This window comes from Podarcis filfolensis (assembly GCF_964270895.1).
Source record: "Podarcis filfolensis genome assembly, chromosome: 2".
Taxonomy (NCBI): Eukaryota; Metazoa; Chordata; class Lepidosauria; order Squamata; family Lacertidae; genus Podarcis; species Podarcis filfolensis.
In genome coordinates, this window is record NC_139605.1 from 111,633,394 (window position 1) to 111,651,930 (window position 18,537).

Genomic DNA, 18,537 nt, shown 5'->3' on the forward strand with positions numbered 1-18,537 from the left:
CCTCATTAAAAGGTTCTTTAATTCCTCCTCACTTTCATAAATAAGCCCAATAACAGCTACAGCAGTTCCAGTTGTTCCAGCTTTGCCATCCTGTTTTGGGGGCTCAGCAGTAGTCTGCCTAATACCCTAACTCTGAATGGCAAGAAATGTCATTTCTTTGGCTTACCCCTGATCTCATGAGTGGCCATGTGAAGATAGCTGTACCCCAAGTAAAGATTATTGCAAGGGGTTTTGGGAGGCGGTGGCAATTAGGGGGCCTACTAGTGTGCGCATTCACCCAGAGAGCACTGCAGTTATGTATTGACATAGAGACGCCTGTGTATTTATGTTCTCTGCCATAGCTTGCCCGATCCCACTTCTCCTTGCCTGGAGAAGACTGAAATAGGCTAGAGTGCTTAAAGCTAAGTGGCTAGGAGGGGCGGGCAGGGGGCTGTTCCTCTCTTACCTCAGCTCACCCCAGCCTGGAATGCTGGATCTGGCCCCAAAGCCACACTTGACAAACACGCCTCCTTCAAAACCAGGAATCTGCCCGGGCTGAGTGTGAGGGAAGGGATCTCTGCAAGCTGCTTGTGAGCAGGGGGCGGGGAGGAGATGGGGAAGGGAATGGGGCCTAGAAGTCGAATGCTGGTAGTGGCTTGGAGCTGAGGATTGTGGGTTGCATTCCTGGTTTTGCCACTGCCTTGCATCACTTGCGTGCCGTGCCCCTGCCGCCTCTCGGTTCCCACATCTGCAGAGCAGCAGCCTCCGCCACCACCGCCCTCCCCGAGCCTGAGATCTCATCGCTGCAACCACAGCATTCAGTATGATCCGTCCTGCTCTTGAAATCCTGCAGCTGGATTCCCCTGTGTGCTGGCTGGGAGGCGCCAGAACTTGGCTGTTCTTGGCGCCGGTCGGATTTCCTGGGCTTGTCCTTTCCTGGGCAGGAAATCCTGCTCAGGGTGAGCAGGAAGCATTGGGGGGGGGGTTTGGGGTTGGAGGGGGCAGCTGGGATGGACTCTGAAGGGTTCATTGTTGGGGGGAGGGGAAGGAGTATCGGACTCAGTCGCCTGCTTTGAGAAAGGCTGACCGGTTATTGGCGGCTGCGTTCACACCGGGTTTTTGCAATAGGTTGGAGATGTTTAAGCGCTGCAATCCTGTATACATTAAGCTGGGAGTAGCACTTTCTAAATAAGCGCTTTGTGTCTGTAAGGCAGCGACCCAGGGAGAATCTCCTGCTGAAGTCAGTGGGAATTACTTCTCAATAACCATGCCTGAGACTGGACTGCACCCTCACTTCACATAACAGTAGTTGGAAGGAATGCTTCTCTTTGGGAGGTTCAAAACTTTTCTGGCCAGAGAGGAGTCAACCCCAGCATTGTTAAGGACAATTTTCAATAGCTCTGGGGCTTTCTTATTCTTGCCTTGGGGCATGCTGGGAGGATGGGCAGCCCATTTAAGGCACTTTTAATGTTCTGATTATTTTAAAGCAGATCGCTATAAAGGCAATTTGCATGTTTGCACTGGATATACATAAGAGCTACAATCTGAACTCTGTGTGTTCTAAATGTCTGCGATCATATCATGTAACAGTGGGTTTTTAATATCTGGTGAGGGATTTTTAAAAGCAACAGCAGCACCCCCATACTTCTACACCAAGGAAAGTCCAATTTTAAAACCTTGAGTTTTGTTAATTTGCATACATTGATTGCTTCGCATAATTTATTCTGCTTTGGCTGGCAACTGTCTTAGGTGTTCCACATCGCTCCTTGTTCCTCCCTCATAGCAGGCAGAAAAGCAGAATAAATTATGCAAGGTAATCATAATTAAGACGCTTGAATTTGGCATTTCCTGGTCTAGAAGTCTCCTTCTCCCTGTTGCCACCTATTTGCTGGGCATGACTTGTGTTGTGTTGTCACTGGTAACCTGCCCCAAAGTCATCCATCACCACATCCATCACTTGGTCCATCTTTGGGGAGTGGGGGGCAAGTGGGCAAGGTAGCTCGCCCACCCCCTATGCTAGCAAAGGCAGAGGGATCTTGGCCAAGGAGCCCCAAGGTCCTTGCTGCTCCAGCATGAGCAGCAAGGGCCTCGGGTCACTCAGCTGGGGGCAGGAGCAGGAGCCTTTCTGCCCCCCCAGCTGAGCAGCAGGCTGGGGCCAGCTGTATCGGACACAGCCCACAAGGCGCTGGGGTTAAAGCGCCTCAGCTCCCACGATGAGAGCTGCGGCAGTTTCACCCGGTATCTCGCCAGCTGGAGCCAATGCAGCTTTTTTCAGCATTGGGGTATATCATGTTTGGCTGGTGATACACTGCAATGTTGAAAACCCAACATAGTCCAGCCCCGCTTGTTGTTGTTTAGTCGTTTAGTCGTGTCCGACTCTTCGTGACCCCCTGGACCAGAGCACGCCAGGCACTCCTGTCTTCCACTGCCTCCCGCAGTTTGGTCAAACTCATGCTGGTAGCTTTGAGAACACTATCCAACCATCTCGTCCTCGGTCGTCCCCTTCTCCTTGTGCCCTCCACCTTTCCCAACATCAGGGTCTTTTTCAGGGAGTCTTCTCTTCTCATGAGGTGGCCAAAGTATTGGAGCCTCAGCTTCAGGATCTGTCCTTCCAGTGAGCCCTCAGGGCTGATTTCCTGAAGAATGGAGAGGTTTGATCTTCTTGCAGTCCATGGGACTCTCAAGAGTCTCCTCCAGCACCATAATTCAAAAGCATCAATTCTTCAGTGATCAGCTTTCTTTATGGTCCAGCTCTCACTTCCATACATCACTACTGGGAAAACCATGGCTTTTACTATACGGACCTTTGTTGGCAAGGTGATGTCTCTGCTTTTTAAGATGCTGTCTAGGTTTGTCATTGCTTTTCTCTCAAGAAGCAGGCGTCTTTTAATTTCGTGACTGCTGTCACCATTTGCAGCGATCATGGAGCTAGCCAGCCCCGCTAGCCAGCACCAAACCTGTCTGCCATGTAAATTGACATTTGGCCCATAGTCAGGCCTCTGTCCAGGAGCTGTTGCTTGCCTGCCACTTTTCCTCCCCTAAACCGCACCTTCAGCAGTTGCACAATAGGAATTCTAGCGTTGTGGGAAAGCATCGCCTACAGAATGTATTAATGTTCTTTGGATTTCTAGAAGAGGGCAAGGCCTTACCCGGTAGAGACATGATTTCTAGGCCGGCTTTTGAGGCCTGTTCAGAAACGTAGCACTATCTCGGATTTCTCCCCAGGGGATCGGTCAGGCCTGCACAAACCACTAGACTCTTGGAGCTTATTGGGCTGCTCAGCAGGGAAGGAAGGAAGGATGTGGCATATTTTTGGATGTTGGTTATTAACAGCAACGGCATTAATTCCACCATGTTCCTTTGGGCCCCACAGATATGGCAAAATTGTCTCCACCAAGGCCATCCTGGACAAAACGACCAACAAATGCAAAGGCAAGTTCAGATTGGGTGTGTGTGTGTGTGCTGCCAACTGGGTGAGGGGGGCACAGTGCTGCAGCGTTGAGAAGGAAAGGGTGTATGGGGCTGGAATCGCAGCTCGGGGCAGGTGGGGTTTTGCTTGTGGGTTCAGAAAGGGAGAGCTAAGAGGCCGGAGTGCTTCACTGCATCCTTTACCCGATTGCATCGAGCGGTTCTGGGACCAAGCCTTCTCCCCAAGAAGATACCTTTCCCTGCACAAGTTCACTCAATCTCAAGGGGTGCGGGTTTGGCAGGGAGGGGGCTCACAACTCTGGAAAGGAAAGAGGGGCAAGGGCGAGGAAAGGATGAGAATTTGATTCTGGAGCCAAGTTTCTGGGGGAAGATTGGTTCTGTCTGGGAGGTGGGGCTGGGTTATCTGTGTGAGAGGGAGGTGCCAGTGGGGGGGTGGGGTGGGGAGTGGAATTCCTGACATGCCAGACATTGCTGAGGGATGGGATGGGATGGGGGGGAGGGAAGGAGCAGCATCCACTCAGAACAGAGGCTTGGAGAGGGGAAGGGGAATCGCTCTTCTGACAGTGAGAGGCGGGCTCTCCCTCCCTTGCTTCCCTGCCAATGTTTGCTAACTAGCCAGGTAACACAAGCTCAGCATTGCCCGCTCAGAATTCATCTGTGGCATGCTGGAGGGTGTGGCACTGCAAGGTAATGAAAAGTGTGCGCATGGTGGGGGGAAGGTCAGGGAAAGGGGTCTACCACGCCAAAAGTGTGCGCTTTTGCGCATGGTGGGGGGAAGGTCAGAGAAAGGGGTCTACCACGCCATAGACATTGGGGGGGGGGAGTGTGCCTATGACCATGCTAACTAGTAGAAAGCTGAGTGGTTCTCTGCACAGGCTGTTTCTCCACCTTCACAACAAGGTACGCAAGGCCTGCCCTCTTATTTCCATCTCCTTGATTTCTGCAGGCTACGGCTTTGTGGATTTTGACAGCCCCACAGCGGCCCAGAAGGCAGTGACTGCACTCAAAGCCAGTGGGGTTCAGGCCCAGATGGCCAAGGTAAGACTTGTGCCCCAGCACCTATGGGGGAAGATGCCAGTCCTTCCATCTCCAGGATAGAGAGGGAAGACAGGAGGGCAGCCTCTGGGCTGCAGTTCAAATCCCAGGCCAGCTCCCTACATAATGCAGCAAACATGCACAATACAAGCATGTCTTTTTAAACATCTGTGTACATGCGTTTGGGAACTGTGATTGGGGCAGGCTTCCCAGCTTCCATATATATATGGGGTTTTCAAATGAATCGTCCACACTGTGTAGCGTCCTAATACTTGCATGCATGCATGCAACAGACATAGCTGTCTTGTCTGCTGCCTGAGGGCTCAGCCACACTTCTGCTTCTCCCGGGCCTAGAAAGCATGGGTCCGAGTGGTTTTCCACTCGTCCCACATTTTCTAGGCACAGGTCCAGGCTGTTTTGCAACTTTCCCCTGGAAAACATGCTCTTTGCAGCTGAATCGGAACAAACCTGCATTATTCCTACATTGCAGCGGGGTTGGACTAGATGGCCTTTGGGTTACCGTCCAACTCTACAATTCTATGATTCTATGAAATAGCAACCTGATTGCCGTTTATAGTGGTAAAGAGTGGGTTTTCCCGGAGAAAGTAGCAGGCCAAACGGAGCTTCGGGCGAGCGCTAACGCTCTGTATGAAATCAGAGCTCTGATACGCATAAATCCTAAGCCTTAAGCTGCTCTATAATATCCCAATACAGTGGTTCCTTGGGTTACAAATGCTTCAGGTTACAAACTCCGCGAACCCAGAAGTAGTACCTTGGGTTAAGAACTTTGCTTCAGGATGAGAACAGAAATTGCGCGGCGGCGGCGGCGTGGCAGCAGTGGGAGGCCCCATTAGCTAAAGTGGTGTCTCTGGTTAAGAACAGTTTCAGGTTAAGAACGGACCTTCGGAATGAATTAAGTTTGTAACCAGAGGTACCACTGTAGTGTGTTTCTCTCCAGGGCTCTCCAGGGCGCAGACTGTGATCACGGACCAAATTCTGTGCCTTGCCTCCTTCTTAGGCATTGAGAGTCTTTGTGATATGACTGAGGTTGGGAAACGGCCAGTCTCGTGAGCTGAGGCAGGCTGCGAATTTGGGTAGGGAAGGGGCGGCCTGAAAGGAACGAGTCCCCAGGGACGGGATGGACGATTGCTAGGCAACAGCCTGACTTTCTTGTTTCCATAGCAACAGGAGCAGGATCCCACCAACCTCTACCTGTCAAACCTGCCTCTGGGCATGGACGAGGCTGAATTGGAGTCGATGCTGAAGCCCTTTGGACAAGTCATCTCCACGCGCATCCTTCGCGACGCCAGCGGGACCAGCCGGGGGGTCGGCTTTGCCAGGTCAGGAGGGCGGGCTTTCTCTGTCTACAGGCAGACTCCCTTGTGCTCCAGCCCTTGCCAGGGTCTGGCTTCTTAACTCCTGTGATCTCGCCTCACACAATGGTGGCAGCTTGCGCCGGTATGCTCCCTGAGGCAGGCGTGTCTGTGCACCTTCCCATGCAGACATGTGCTCACTTGTCTCTGTCGCTGCTCCGCTCTGCTTTCACGGAGACCCAGAAATCACTGGCCACACAGAGGCTAGCAAGCCCACACCTGGCCAAGTCTTGACCTAGACGCCTTTGTCCAAGCGTTTGTTTCCACAAGGGCTTTTGCCCAGGGACTTGCTAGGACAAACCCTCCCTTATGTATGGAAGGTTTGCAGATATGCTGAACAAACACACGCTCCCTCACCTGGGGCAATGTTTGCATTTCCACTTATACGATGGATGCCCTATTCCTAGGGCCTAGTGTGGATGGTTATTATTATTATTAAATTAAATTAGTTTACCGTCCTGTACCCACAGGTCTCAGGGCAGTTCACAACATAAAGACACAATATAAAAAACAAAATACATAATAAAAATAAAAAGAACAACCCAATAACGCCCCGCTCCCCAACACATTTTAAAAGGGCACCTGATGTTAATCAGCCAAAGGCCGACTGGTTAAAGGGGAACGCTTTTGCCTCGCACCTAAAGGTGTATAATGAAGGCGCCAGCAGAACCTCCCTGTGGAGAGCATCCCACAAACAGGGAGCCACTGCAGAGAAGGCCCTGTTCTCGTGTTGCCACCCTTTGGACGTCTCGAGGAGGAGGCACACGAAGAAGGGCCTCAGAAGATGATCTCAGGGTCTGGGTAGGTTCATATGGAAAGAGGTGGTCCTTGAGGTATATTGGTAGCCAGTGCAGTCAGACCAGGATCGGTGTAATATGCTCAAACTGTCTTGCCCCGGTGAGCAAGCTGGCTGCTGAATTCTGCACTAGCTGAAGTTTCCAAACCATCTTAAGAGACAGCCCTGTGTAACACACTGCAGTAATCTAACCTTGAGGTTACATAGGTTTGTCTGTTTCTTGCTCACTTGGACCACAAGGTTGTCCAAGGCTGCAGGTTTCCTTCTCAGCTGATCTAGGCATTATGTTCAACAAGGGGATCCACATCCCTGTGTCTGTTTCCCACATACATGCAGCGGCCATATTGTTTAGTGCAGGAGTAGGAAAACTAGAGGTTGCTGGATTCCAGCTTCAGTTATCTCTCCAACCATTGGGCATGCTGGCTGAGGTTGATGGGAGTTGGGGCCTAGCAACATCTAAGGGCAACACGCCCCATCCCTGGTTTATTGCAACACGCTGTGTGACTCACAATACAGTGGTACCTCGGTTTTAGAACTGCCCTGTTTACAAACTACAGTGGTACCTCAGGTTACATACGCTTCAGGTTACAGACCGTTCAGGTTACAGACGCTTCAGGTTACAGACTCCGCTAACCCAGAAATAGTGCTCCAGGTTAAGAACTTTGCTTCAGGATGAGAACAGAAATCGTGCTCCAGCAGCGTGGCAGCAGCAGGAGGCCCCATTAGCTACAGTGGTGCTTCAGGTTAAGAACAGTTTCAGGTTAAGAATGGACCTCCGGAACGAATTAAGTACTTAACCCGAGGTACCACTGTATTCAGTTTACGAACTCCGCAAAACCGGAAGTAGTGTCCCGGTTTGCGAACTTTACCTCGGTCTAAGAACGGAATCCGAACGGTGGAAGGGCAGCGGCGACGGGAGGCCTCATTAGGAAAAGCACGCCTCTGTTTAAGAATGGTTTCGGTTTAAGAACGGACTTCCGGAATGGATTAAGTTCGTAAACCGAGGTACCACTGTATTGAGTTTTTCAATCAATCCCCTTTCTGCAAATGCCAAACTCACTGCAAGGTATTTGCCAGGCTGTAGAAGTACTTTCAGGCAGACAAACCCTGGTGGTCTTCATCCGCTCAGACACATCTGGGTGGACACAGCCATCTCAGTTCCCACATTCCATGCTTCCTCTACCAGCTGGGACAGCTTCTCCTGTTCTGTCCTACAACGCCCCCTGCTGCCAGGTTTCCATTTTGCACCAGATGGGCCCTGGCTCCTCCTCCTTCAACCAGCACCACCTTGCAGCTTTCTCTCACCATCAACATACCCAAGGGGGGCACTTTGGGTTGCACCATTCCCTGAATTAGAATTGGGAATTGTACCTTAACAATGGCTACTTTATTTTCTAGCCGGCTGGTGGCACCAGACGTCATTGTTCCTGATGGGATAGGAGAGAAATTCGGATAGTTTTACACCTAATTCCAAGTTGGCATCCTCCTCCAGTTTGTCCTAGCCAAATATTCTCCTGCGCCCCCTTGTGGCAGGGAATGAGGAACTGCAAGTCCAGTAGCTCTTAAAAGCTAGAAGGGAATAATAATGTGTGCAGTTGTTTTAGCATAGCAGTGTATAGACACGCGCCAACTTTGCAGCAGCTCCTTGCAGCCCTGGATTTGATGCATCTGATTGCCCGGAGATGAAAGCGATTCTAGACAGGTGCTCAGTCAACAAAATGGAATGAATCGCAGTAATTTGGGCTTTCCAGGCCTGTTTCAATCTTAAGTCTTGAGCTCTTGGATTCAGTTTTAAAGAAATGTTCATTGGGAATGTACCACCTAAATAACTTTCCCAAGTGGAATCTGCAAGCAGGGTCCTTAAGAATCCTGTCTGTGGGTTAGATTCTGGTAAAGTCACATAGAAAGCTGATTGCTGTCTTAACTTTTATTTACATATGTGCTCACTGAATCACTTTCAACAGGAGTTAGAAACTGGTTATAAGATAGAAGTGTTCTACTTAGGATTGCTAGCTCACCCCGGGCAGTTTTCCTGACAAGCAGAAATCCAGCAACTAGAGATTTTCCATCTCTACACATCTCTCTTGGGGAAAGCATTACTGTTGAATTCCTCTCTCACACACAACCATTATAGGCACAGAAGCCCTGATGGGAGAAGGTGGGTGACAGCTCTTCACATCAGAATGTTCTTTCTGAAGTTTAGTCGGAATCTATTTTCTAGTGACCTGAAGCCATTGGTTCCAGCCCTTCCCACTGGAACAGGAGAAGAAAACAAGCTTGCTCCATCTTCCATGTGACAGCCCTTGAGATATTTAAAAATGATTATCATATCTTTTCTCAGTCTCCTTTTTACCAGGCTTAACATACCCAAGTCCATCAACTATTCCTCCAGACCCTTGATCATCCTGGCCACCCTGCTTTGCAAACGTTCCAGCTTGCCAATATCTTTCTTAATTTGTGACACCCAGAACTGGACACAATACTCCAGGTGTGGTCTGACCAAGGCAGAATAGAGCAGTACTATTACTTCTCTAGATCTGGACACTAGACTAACAGCATTAGCTCTCTCCCCCCCCCCTGCTTTTTATGCCACTGTTGCCTCACATCTGTAGGAATCTCAGCGTGACCAGGAGCCGGCGGGCTATAACTTTGCAATAAGTGTGGCTCCTCCACTTACACTGACACCCTCCCCAGCCCAGCATCACCAATGGTTTCTTTTCTCTTCTTCCCCAGGATGGAGTCTACAGAAAAGTGTGAAGCTATCATCACGCACTTCAATGGCAAATATATCAAAACCCCTCCAGGGGTCCCAGGTGAGAAGCACAATTGGCTATGAGGGTTGAGTGGTGGTTGGGAGCCTGGCAGCTAAGACTGTCTCAGGAGGATGTGTGGACAGCTCTTGTGAGGAACAGCAAGGATGGATTCTGAGCCATTTTCTGCATGCCGCGGAGTCAAGCGATAAAGCTTTTCCAATGCTGTATTGTTTTGAATGGAATGGAATGGAATGGAATGGAATGGAATGGAATGGAATAGAATAGAATAGAATAGAATAGAATAGAATAGAATAGAATAGAATTTATTATTTATACCCCGCCCATCTGGCTGGGTTTCCCCAGCCACTCTGGGCGGCTTCCAACAGAGTATTAAAATACAGTGGTCTGTTAAACATTAAAAGCTTCCCTAAAGAGGGCTGCCTTCAGATGTCTTCTAAAAGTCTGGTAGTTGTTCTTCTCTTTGACATCTGGTGGGAGGGCGTTCCACAGGGCGGGTGCCACTACTGAGAAGGCCCTCTGCCTGGTTCCCTGTAACTTGGCTTCTCGCAGTGAGGGAACCGCCAGAAGGCCCTCGGCGCTAGACCTCAGTGTCTGGGCAGAATGATGGGGGTGGAGACGCTCCTTCAGGTATACAGGACCGAGGCCATTTAGGGCTTTAAAGGTCAGCACCAACACTTTGAATTGTGCTCGGAAACGTACTGGGAGCCAATGTAGGTCTTTCAAGAGACCTACATTGCAGTGCAGTTGGGAAACTGCATGTCGTGATTCCCCCTCACAAAATGCTCCTTTCCCCTTGCAGCACCTCCAGATCCATTGCTTTGCAAATTTGCTGATGGCGGCCAGAAGAAGCGCCAGAATCAGGGCAAATACGTGCAGAACGGGCGAGCCTGGCCACGGGAGAATGACACGGTAAGGGAGGGGGCAGCAGGGAATGAGGGGAGGCTGCAACAGTCGGAGACCAGTCCGTTAGCCACATGCGGCAGTCAGCCCAGAGCTCAACAACCATCTCGTATGAACATTTTGCTGCATGTGTGAAACTGCAAAAACAGAGTGAATGTCACACTCCTGGCTGGCTATTTTGTGTGGCTGGTGGACGGCCTTTGGTTTAGTGGGCTGGCCATAGGTTTTGCAGGCTTGGGGATTAAACATTCTCTTTAGGACAGGGGTGAGGGACCTCCAGTCCACAGGCCGAACAAAGCCTGCCAGCGCTCCCCATATTTTGGAAGCCACGCCCACTTGCCCTACACCTGAGATAATACACGACGTTAGCTGTGGGGCAGGTAAGAGTGGAACTTCAATTCAGAGCTTAAAGTGAGCTCATTTTGTTCCTTTGATGGAGCAAAGTGCGCTCCCACCTCCATCTGTCAATGATGAGAGTGTGCTTTGATCAAGGAAGGTTTCCATTCAGTGGAAACCGCTCCTCCTTCCCAGTACTGCTCTTTGAATGTCCAGAAACCAAACAGGCAGTGCTGGGCTGTATGAAAGCCCTTCACGAGCTCTTTAAGCCTTCAATTTTTGGACATTTAAGGAGTATCACCGCATTGCTTGCAAAGGGCTTTCAAACAGCCCTGTGCTGTGCTTTGAAGTCCCGACAATTGGGGCTTCAAAGTGCAGGATTGATGAACATTACTATGATGCCAGGTAATTGGCAGGGGGACACCCACCTGCCCAATTTGGCCTGCCATGGGTTGGGGAGATTAGAATCTGGCACACTGGACAGAAAATTATTCCTGCCCCTGCTTTTAGGGTCCTGGCTGGCTGCAGGAGTTTGCCTGTGAGGCTACTTGAGGTGTTCCACTAAGCAGAGTGAGGCTTGCAACCTGCCCCTAGGAAGGCATAGAAGCAGTTGCTGATTGGTTGAGCTGGGATCTTGGTGGGTCAGGAGAATGGGAGGAGCCACGTATGAACTGTCTGCTATTTCCATGCAGGGTGGGATGACCTTGACCTATGACCCCACAACGGCGCTACAAAATGGGTATGTCTTCTGCTTTCCCTGTTTCTTCACGTTGTAACCAAGAAATAGTTTGGTAGGCGATCGGGCCATAGCCTTCAAGGAGACCTGGCAGAATAAGATCTGCATATGTGTGAGCTTATGGGAAGGGCTGTACATTCAGCCTCCTCTGAAGCTGTATGAAGCAATTCAACGATTTCTCCCCATACCCTCTGCAGGTTCTACACAACACCCTACAGCCTGGCCCCCAACAGGATGATTGCCCAGACTGCGCTCTCTCCTTATCTCCCGTCACCTGTTTCTTCCTACCAGGTACTTCTCTCTTACTCTTACCCCCAGCTTTGTATGTAATCAGCACAGTCCTTGATTTAAGCATCTACTGTCATAGATCTGTTTTGGGCCTACGAGTGTGAGCTGCAAATCTGGAGGCCTTTGCTTCAAATCTCACCTCAGCCACTTATCTAACAGCCCTTTCCCTATCAGTGATATGGGGATAAGACTGGCCGACTACTAAGAGCTTTTTCAAGAGTTACTAAGTGAAATGTGTTACTGATAACTATCTACTTCTATTACTCCCTGTAGGTTCACAGCCCGTCATGGATGCACCATCAGTCATACCTCATGCCGCCCACGGTGAGACCCCTTCCTCCCATAATATCCACCTAGAGTTCTTGTCTAAGGGCATTTTATTTGCAAGTAACACCCTTTCTGTTTGGAACATAAACTTACTTGGATGCAGAATGCAGAGCAGAAGAGCCAGTTTAAAATCAAACGTTCATGAAGTTTGTATTTTGCAAATGCAGGAGATGCAAAAAGTCATCTAAGCATCACATGAGAGAGCAACCTAAAGCCTGAGGCCCATGTCCAGTTCTGGTCCAGGATATTAGACGACACCTTCTTTCCCCAAGGCTGGCTAGGTATCCTCTGCACACAGAAAGCTGAGGGGACCATGATGAATGTAGAGAAAACTTCACCCCTGGCTTGCAGCCAGCATATGCCACCTAATTATTTTAAATCACAGAGGCTTCTTCTGACTTCACTTCCATAATAATAATAATAATAATAATAATAATAATAATAATAATAATAATTATTATTATTATTATTATTATTATTATTATTATTATTATTATTTATACCCCGCCCATCTAGCTGGGAGTTTCCCCAGCCACTCTGGGCCGCTCCCAACAGAATATTAAAAACATGATAAAACATCAAACATTCAAAACTTCCCTAAACAGGGCTGCCTTCAGATGTCTTTTAAAAGTCAGGCAATTGTTTATTTCCTTCACATCTGAAGGGAGGGTGTTCCACAGGGCGGGCGCCACTACCGAGAAGGCCCTCCACCTGGTTCCCTGTAACCTCACTTCTCGCAGTGTGGGAACCACCAGAAGTCCCTCGGAGCTGGACCTCAGTGTCCGGGCAGAACGATGGAGGTGGAGACACTCTTTCAGCTATACTGGACCGAGGCCGTTTAGGGCTTTAAAGGTCAGCACCAGCACTTTGAATTGTGCTTGGAAACGTACTGGGAGCCAGTGTAGGTCTTTCAAGACCGGTGTTATGTGGTCTCGGCGGCCGCTCCCAGTCACCAGTCTAGCTGCCGCATTCTGGATTAGTTGTAGTTTCCGGGTCACCTTCAAAGGTAGACCCACACCTTTAACTGCTGCCAGTGTCTCCTCTGCCATGAGTTATTCCAGGCCCCTTACGGACATTTCCCTCTCTCCATTACCTTACTCCCACAATTCTTTTCTTTAACCTCTCTCTCTCTCTCTCTCTTTCTCTCTCTCTTTTGTCGTTGTTGCTAAGCAGGGCACAGTGCTGACACCTACCATGGACCATGCGATTTCCATCCAGCCCACTTCCATGATGGGGCCCCTAACTCAGCAGCTGGGCCACCTGTCCCTCAGCAGCGCTGGCACAGTAAGTATCTTCTACCCTTCCCCCTTCTCGGAGGGGCTTTTGCCCTCATCTCCTGCGCCTTTTTGACGCCTCCTCTCTCTCCGTCCCACTAGTACATGCCAGCAGCAGCAGCTATGCAAGGAGCCTACATCCCCCAGTACACACCTGTGCCTTCCTCTAGTGTCGCAGTTGAGGTAAGAGGCCCTTTTGTTATTTCTGCCTAAGTTGGGGCTGCATGCCAGGCACCAATATACAGTGGTACCTCGGGTTACATACGCTTCAGGTTACGTACGCTTCAGGTTACAGACTCCGCTAACTCAGAAAAAGCACCTCGGGTTAAGAACTTTACTTCAGGTTACAGACTCTCCTAACCCAGAAATAGTACCTCGGGTTAAGAACTTTGCTTCAGGATGAGAACAGAAATTGTGCTCTGGCGGCAGCGGGAGGCCCCATTATCTAAAGTGGTGTTTCAGGTTAAGAACAGTTTCAGGTTAAGAACGGACCTCCGGAATGAATTAAGTACTTAACCCGAGGTACCACTCTCTCTCTCTCTCTCTCTTTCCCTCTCTCTCTCTCTCTCTCTCTCTCTCTCTCTCTCTCTCTCTCACACACACACACACACACACACACACACACATCACAGCTGGGGACTGTTTTATTATTACTGATCATTATTATAAACGTTATTTCTAGACCGTTCTTCATCTGACAATCACAGGGCAGAATCCTACACAAAATACTATACAGTGGTACCTCGGGTTACACACTCCGCTAACCCAGAAATAGTGCTTCAGGTTAAGAACTTTGCTTCAGGATGAGAACAGAAATCGTGCTCCAGCGGCGCAGTGGCAGCAGGAGGCCCCATTAGCTAAAGTGGTGCTTCAGGTTAAGAACATTTTCAGGTTAAGAATGGACCTCCGGAACGAATTAAGTACTTAACCCGAGGTACCACTGTACTGCAAAATACGTAGTACAGTCGCACCTTGGATCTTGAACACCTTGGCTCCCAAACAAATTGGCTCCTGAATCATCAAAACCTGGAAGTGATTGTTCCAGTTTGTGAACGTTCTTTGGAACCCGGACGTCTGACGGGGCTTCCGTGGCTTCTGATTGGCTGCAGGAGCTTCCTGCAGCCAATCAGAAGCCGCGCTTTGGTTTCCGAACGTTTTGGAAGTCGAACGGACTCCTGGAACGGATTCCATTCGACTTCCAAGTATTCCACAGCCGGCACCATCACAGTCAATTCTGAATATTTTGGAAGAAGCTGGATGCGGCACACTAGGTCACTTTCTTCCAGAAACCAGGATGGGGGAGAAAAAAAGTGCTTTCAAAAGATGACTAAAGGCAATACTGGCCAGTCATCTCTCTAAAGAGAAGGAGTTCTGTAATTGCTGTGATGGCTTTGTTCTGGGTGCCTATAACAGACATGGCCAGCCGGGCATCCCCACTCATTTTAAAGCCCAGGTCAGATGTACTGGGAGAGGCTGTCTGCCATGTACAGTCATACCTCGGGTTAATAATAATAATAATAATAATAATAATAATAATAATAATAATAATAATTTATTATTTATACCCCGCCCATCTGGCTGAGTTCCCCAGCCACTCTGGGCGGCTCCCAATCAAGTGTTAAAAACAGTACAGCGTTACATATGAAAAACTTCCCTGAAGTTAAGATGTCTTCTGAATGTCAGGTAGTTGTTTATCTCTTTGACATCTGATGGGAAGGCGTTCCACAGGGTGGGCGCCACTACCGAGAAGGCCCTCTGTCTGGTTCCCTGTAGACACTTGGGGTTAAATCTTTTCAGGTTGCGTCCCGCAGCGACCCAGAAGTAATGGAATGGGTTACTTCCGGGTTTTGCTGCTCGCGCATGCGCAGATGCTCAAAACGACGTCACGCGCATGCGCAGAAGTGGCGAATTGCAGCACGTGCAGACGCGGGTTGTGTTCTGCTCAGGTTGCGAACGAGGCTCCAGAACGGATCCCGTTCGCAACCAGAGGTACCACTCTATTTGGGTCCTAGGCCGTTTGCATCTTTAGAGACAACTAAAGTCAAAACCTTAAATCAGTCCCAGGAACCAGGGCCACTCCTGAAAGATTCGACTTTGGGACATCATACAGCAGGCCTGGCAAACCTTTGGCCCTGCCAGGACTCTTAATTTGCCCCACAAAGTTACCACCCCCCCCATCCAGGCACACACCTGTCACTCACCTGAAATCAGATGAAACTGAAGCTGCAAAGGAACAATTGAGAGCCTTAGAGTGTGTTCCTGATTCTGCCTTCACAAGGGTGGCTGGCATAAGCCACCATCATACGTGGGGCAAGCTTTGCTCCTGGGGTTGGCTCAGCGCAGGAACCCACTAGCATTCATTGCCAAATTTAAAGGCTGCTAAGCGCAAGATACGCTCGCAAAGGAACAGTTGGGAGCGCAGGCTCCTGGTTGCCCCTTTAGCAGTGCTGCTTGCATTTAGCCCTAAACGGCCTCGGTCCAGTATACCTGAAGGAGCGTCTCCATCCCCATCGTTCTATCCGGACACTGAGGTCCAGCGCCGAGGGCCTTCTGGCGGCTCCCTCACTGCGAGAAGCCAAGTTACAGGGAACCAGGCAGAGGGCCTTCTCGGTAGTGGCACCCGCCCTGTGGAACGCGCTCCCACCAGATGTCAAAGAGAACAACAACTACCAGACTTTTAGAAGGCATTTGAAGGCAGCCCTGTTTAGGGAAGCTTTTAATGTTTAATAGGTTATTGTATTTTAATATTCTGTTGGAAGCCGCCCAGAGTGGCTGGGGAAACAGCCAGATGGGCGTGGTATAATAATAATAATAATAATAATAATAATAATAATAATAATAATAATATTGGCACCAAATACAAGATGTGCTGCTTTGACAAGGGGTTGGGCCCACCAGGTGTTGTGTGAGGTCATGTGATTGGCAGCCCTGTCGTCAAATGTGATTCATGAAGGATAGACCACAGTTGCATCCAGCCCACCAACCAAAAAGGGGTTCCCCACCCCTGCCATAAAGTAACTGGGCTGCAGCATTCAACGCCAGTTTCTGCTCCTGGGTTGCTTAGAACACAGTGCAGTAATCCAATCCTGAGATTATCAGAGAGTGGATTATAGTGGCCAGGCTATCTTGGCCTAAGAACAGCTGTAGGGATGAAGCACCTGTTTGTGTTTAAAACAGGCAAGTGGGTGGGTGGGAGGAATCCAGTGTGTATACACACCCAGGGCTTTTCCCCCCTAGCCAGAACTTGCAGGAACTCAGTTCCGGCCCCTGTCAGGTGGATGCCATTGCCATTCTAAGAGAACAAGGGAGAAGTTCACTGCGAGCTCCGGAACCCCTTTTCTGGAAAAATAACACTGTATACACCATAAGTTTAAGGCACATTTAAGCACCCCCTTCTGAAACAATCTTAGGATCTGCACAAAGCTACCATTTCAGCACCCTTAACAAACTGCAGTTCCCAGGACTCTGTGTGTGTTTGTGTGTGTTTAACACACTTTATATTATGGTGTGTACACAGCCCAGGCCTAGACACCAACCACCGTGTTTGAAGGCAATGCTTGCACGCATGAGAAATAAGCCAAGTTCCTGATCCCACTGCCAAAATGGTCTGGCCTGTTTGGACCTTTGTGAAGCCATCTTCCTCCCCACTACTGCCCTCTGGCTTTAGGAGATATAAAGTACAGTGGTACCTCGGGATGTGAACGGGATCCGTTCCGGAGCCCCGTTTGCATCCTGAACAGAACGTAAGACGCGTCTGCGCGTGACGCCATTTTGACTGCCTGCGCATGCGCGAGCGGCGAAACCCGAAAATGCTTATCCTGAAGCGTATTTATCCTGAGGTATGACTGTATCGTTCTACTGAACCATTTTAAGTTGGGGTAGGACTTTGGTTTCCAACTAATGTTTAACAAGGATCATCTTTGTAGAGGGGGCAGCAAGATCACCTGGCCCGCTGACTGCTCATTTCCATGCGAGTGGAGGCCTGGCCAAAGGGCCCTTTAACCCTCTCTTGCCAAGCAACAGAGGCGGTGTCAACATTTCTCTGCTTACTCACGCCTTAGCAGCAAACTCCTGTGTGTGTGTGCCACGAGGAGGAAAATTAGAGAGAGCCGCCAAAAAACACAATAAGGGAAGTGAGGGGATGGGGCGGAGAGCAAGGCCTACACTAGGAGATTGTCACATGCTGTTTGGACAAGGAGGAATGGTGAGAATACCAGCTGAGGAACCCCCAAGGGAAGAAGGCTCAGAGCCCGGGGATTGGTGGTGGGACAACAATGCGTTGTCAGAAGGACAAGACTAGGAGAAGGAGGAGCTGGCAACTGAAGAGGCAACAGGGCTCAATGAGCAGGGAGAGTCTGTGGCCGAGAGAAGTCCAGAATCGGGCAGAAGCTGAAGCAGGAGGGGAGCCAAGAGGCAAAGATGAGACAGGCTATTGAAGAGTCCTGGGGTCTCCAGCTTTTCCTGCAATGAGCTCCTCTCCCTGCTGGTCTCCTGGAACCAGGAGAGGCATGAAAAGGGCAGAAGAGAAGTTCACTTCCTGCAGGCACAGTCTCAGATTGCTTGGGGGAAACTCTGGAGAGGAGGGGACTTAGGCAGCTGGGGGTAGGTGGGGACCTGATAGGTTCGGGAGGAAACGTGTTGTTGCTGTTTAGTCATTTAGTCGTGTCCGATTCTTCGTGTCCCCTGGACCAGAGCACGCCAGACACTCCTGTCTTCCACTGCCTCCCGCAGTTTGGTCAAACTCATGCTGGTAGCTTCGAGAACACTATCCAACCATCTCGTCCTCTGTCATCCCCTTCTCCTTGTGCCCTCCATCTTTCCCAACATCAAGGTCTTTTCCAGGGATTCTTCTCTTCTCATGAGGTGGCCAAAGTATTGGAGCCTCAGCTTCACGATCTGTCCTTCCAGTGAGCACTCAGGGCTGATTTCCTTCAGAATGGATAGGTTTGATCTTCTTGCAGTCCATGGGACTCTCAAGCGTCTCCTCCAGCACCATAATTCAAAAGCATCAATTCTTCGGCGATCAGCCTTCTTTATGGTCCAGCTTTCACTTCCATACATCGCTACTGGGGAAACCATAGCTTTTACTATACGGACCTTTGTTGGCAAGGTGATGTCTCTGCTTTTTAAGATGCTGTCTAAGATGCTGTGTTTTGTCACAGGAGAACAGTGGCCAGCAGAGCCATGTGACAGTGGAGTCCCCATCGGATCATGCTGCCTACTCGTACCAGTACAACAAGTAACAACAGGTAAGGTGGAAGTGGGGGGGGGCATTGTGTGGGGCGTGGAA

The 18,537-nt window shown here is 49.7% G+C and overlaps 1 protein-coding gene across 4 annotated transcripts in view; it reads left to right on the forward strand.

Annotated features, from left to right (window-relative positions):
• RBMS2 (RNA binding motif single stranded interacting protein 2) overlaps positions 1-18,537 on the forward strand; it is a 90,814-nt gene that overhangs the window by 65,343 nt on the left and 6,934 nt on the right. For 3 of the 4 annotated variants that reach the window (XM_083599424.1, XM_083599423.1, XM_083599422.1), the window contains 11 exons: positions 3,353-3,411; positions 4,355-4,446; positions 5,626-5,783; positions 9,346-9,425; positions 10,186-10,295; positions 11,315-11,361; positions 11,556-11,649; positions 11,920-11,970; positions 13,147-13,257; positions 13,350-13,430; positions 18,410-18,496. In XM_083599424.1, the coding sequence (XP_083455550.1) occupies positions 3,353-3,411; positions 4,355-4,446; positions 5,626-5,783; positions 9,346-9,425; positions 10,186-10,295; positions 11,315-11,361; positions 11,556-11,649; positions 11,920-11,970; positions 13,147-13,257; positions 13,350-13,430; positions 18,410-18,490 (964 nt within the window). In that variant the 3' untranslated portion in view covers positions 18,491-18,496. Of the gene's footprint in view, positions 1-692; positions 2,005-2,911; positions 3,412-4,354; positions 4,447-5,625; positions 5,784-9,345; positions 9,426-10,185; positions 10,296-11,314; positions 11,362-11,555; positions 11,650-11,919; positions 11,971-13,146; positions 13,258-13,349; positions 13,431-18,409; positions 18,497-18,537 lie in introns of those variants that run through there. The other variant, XM_083599425.1, reaches the window with a different exon arrangement.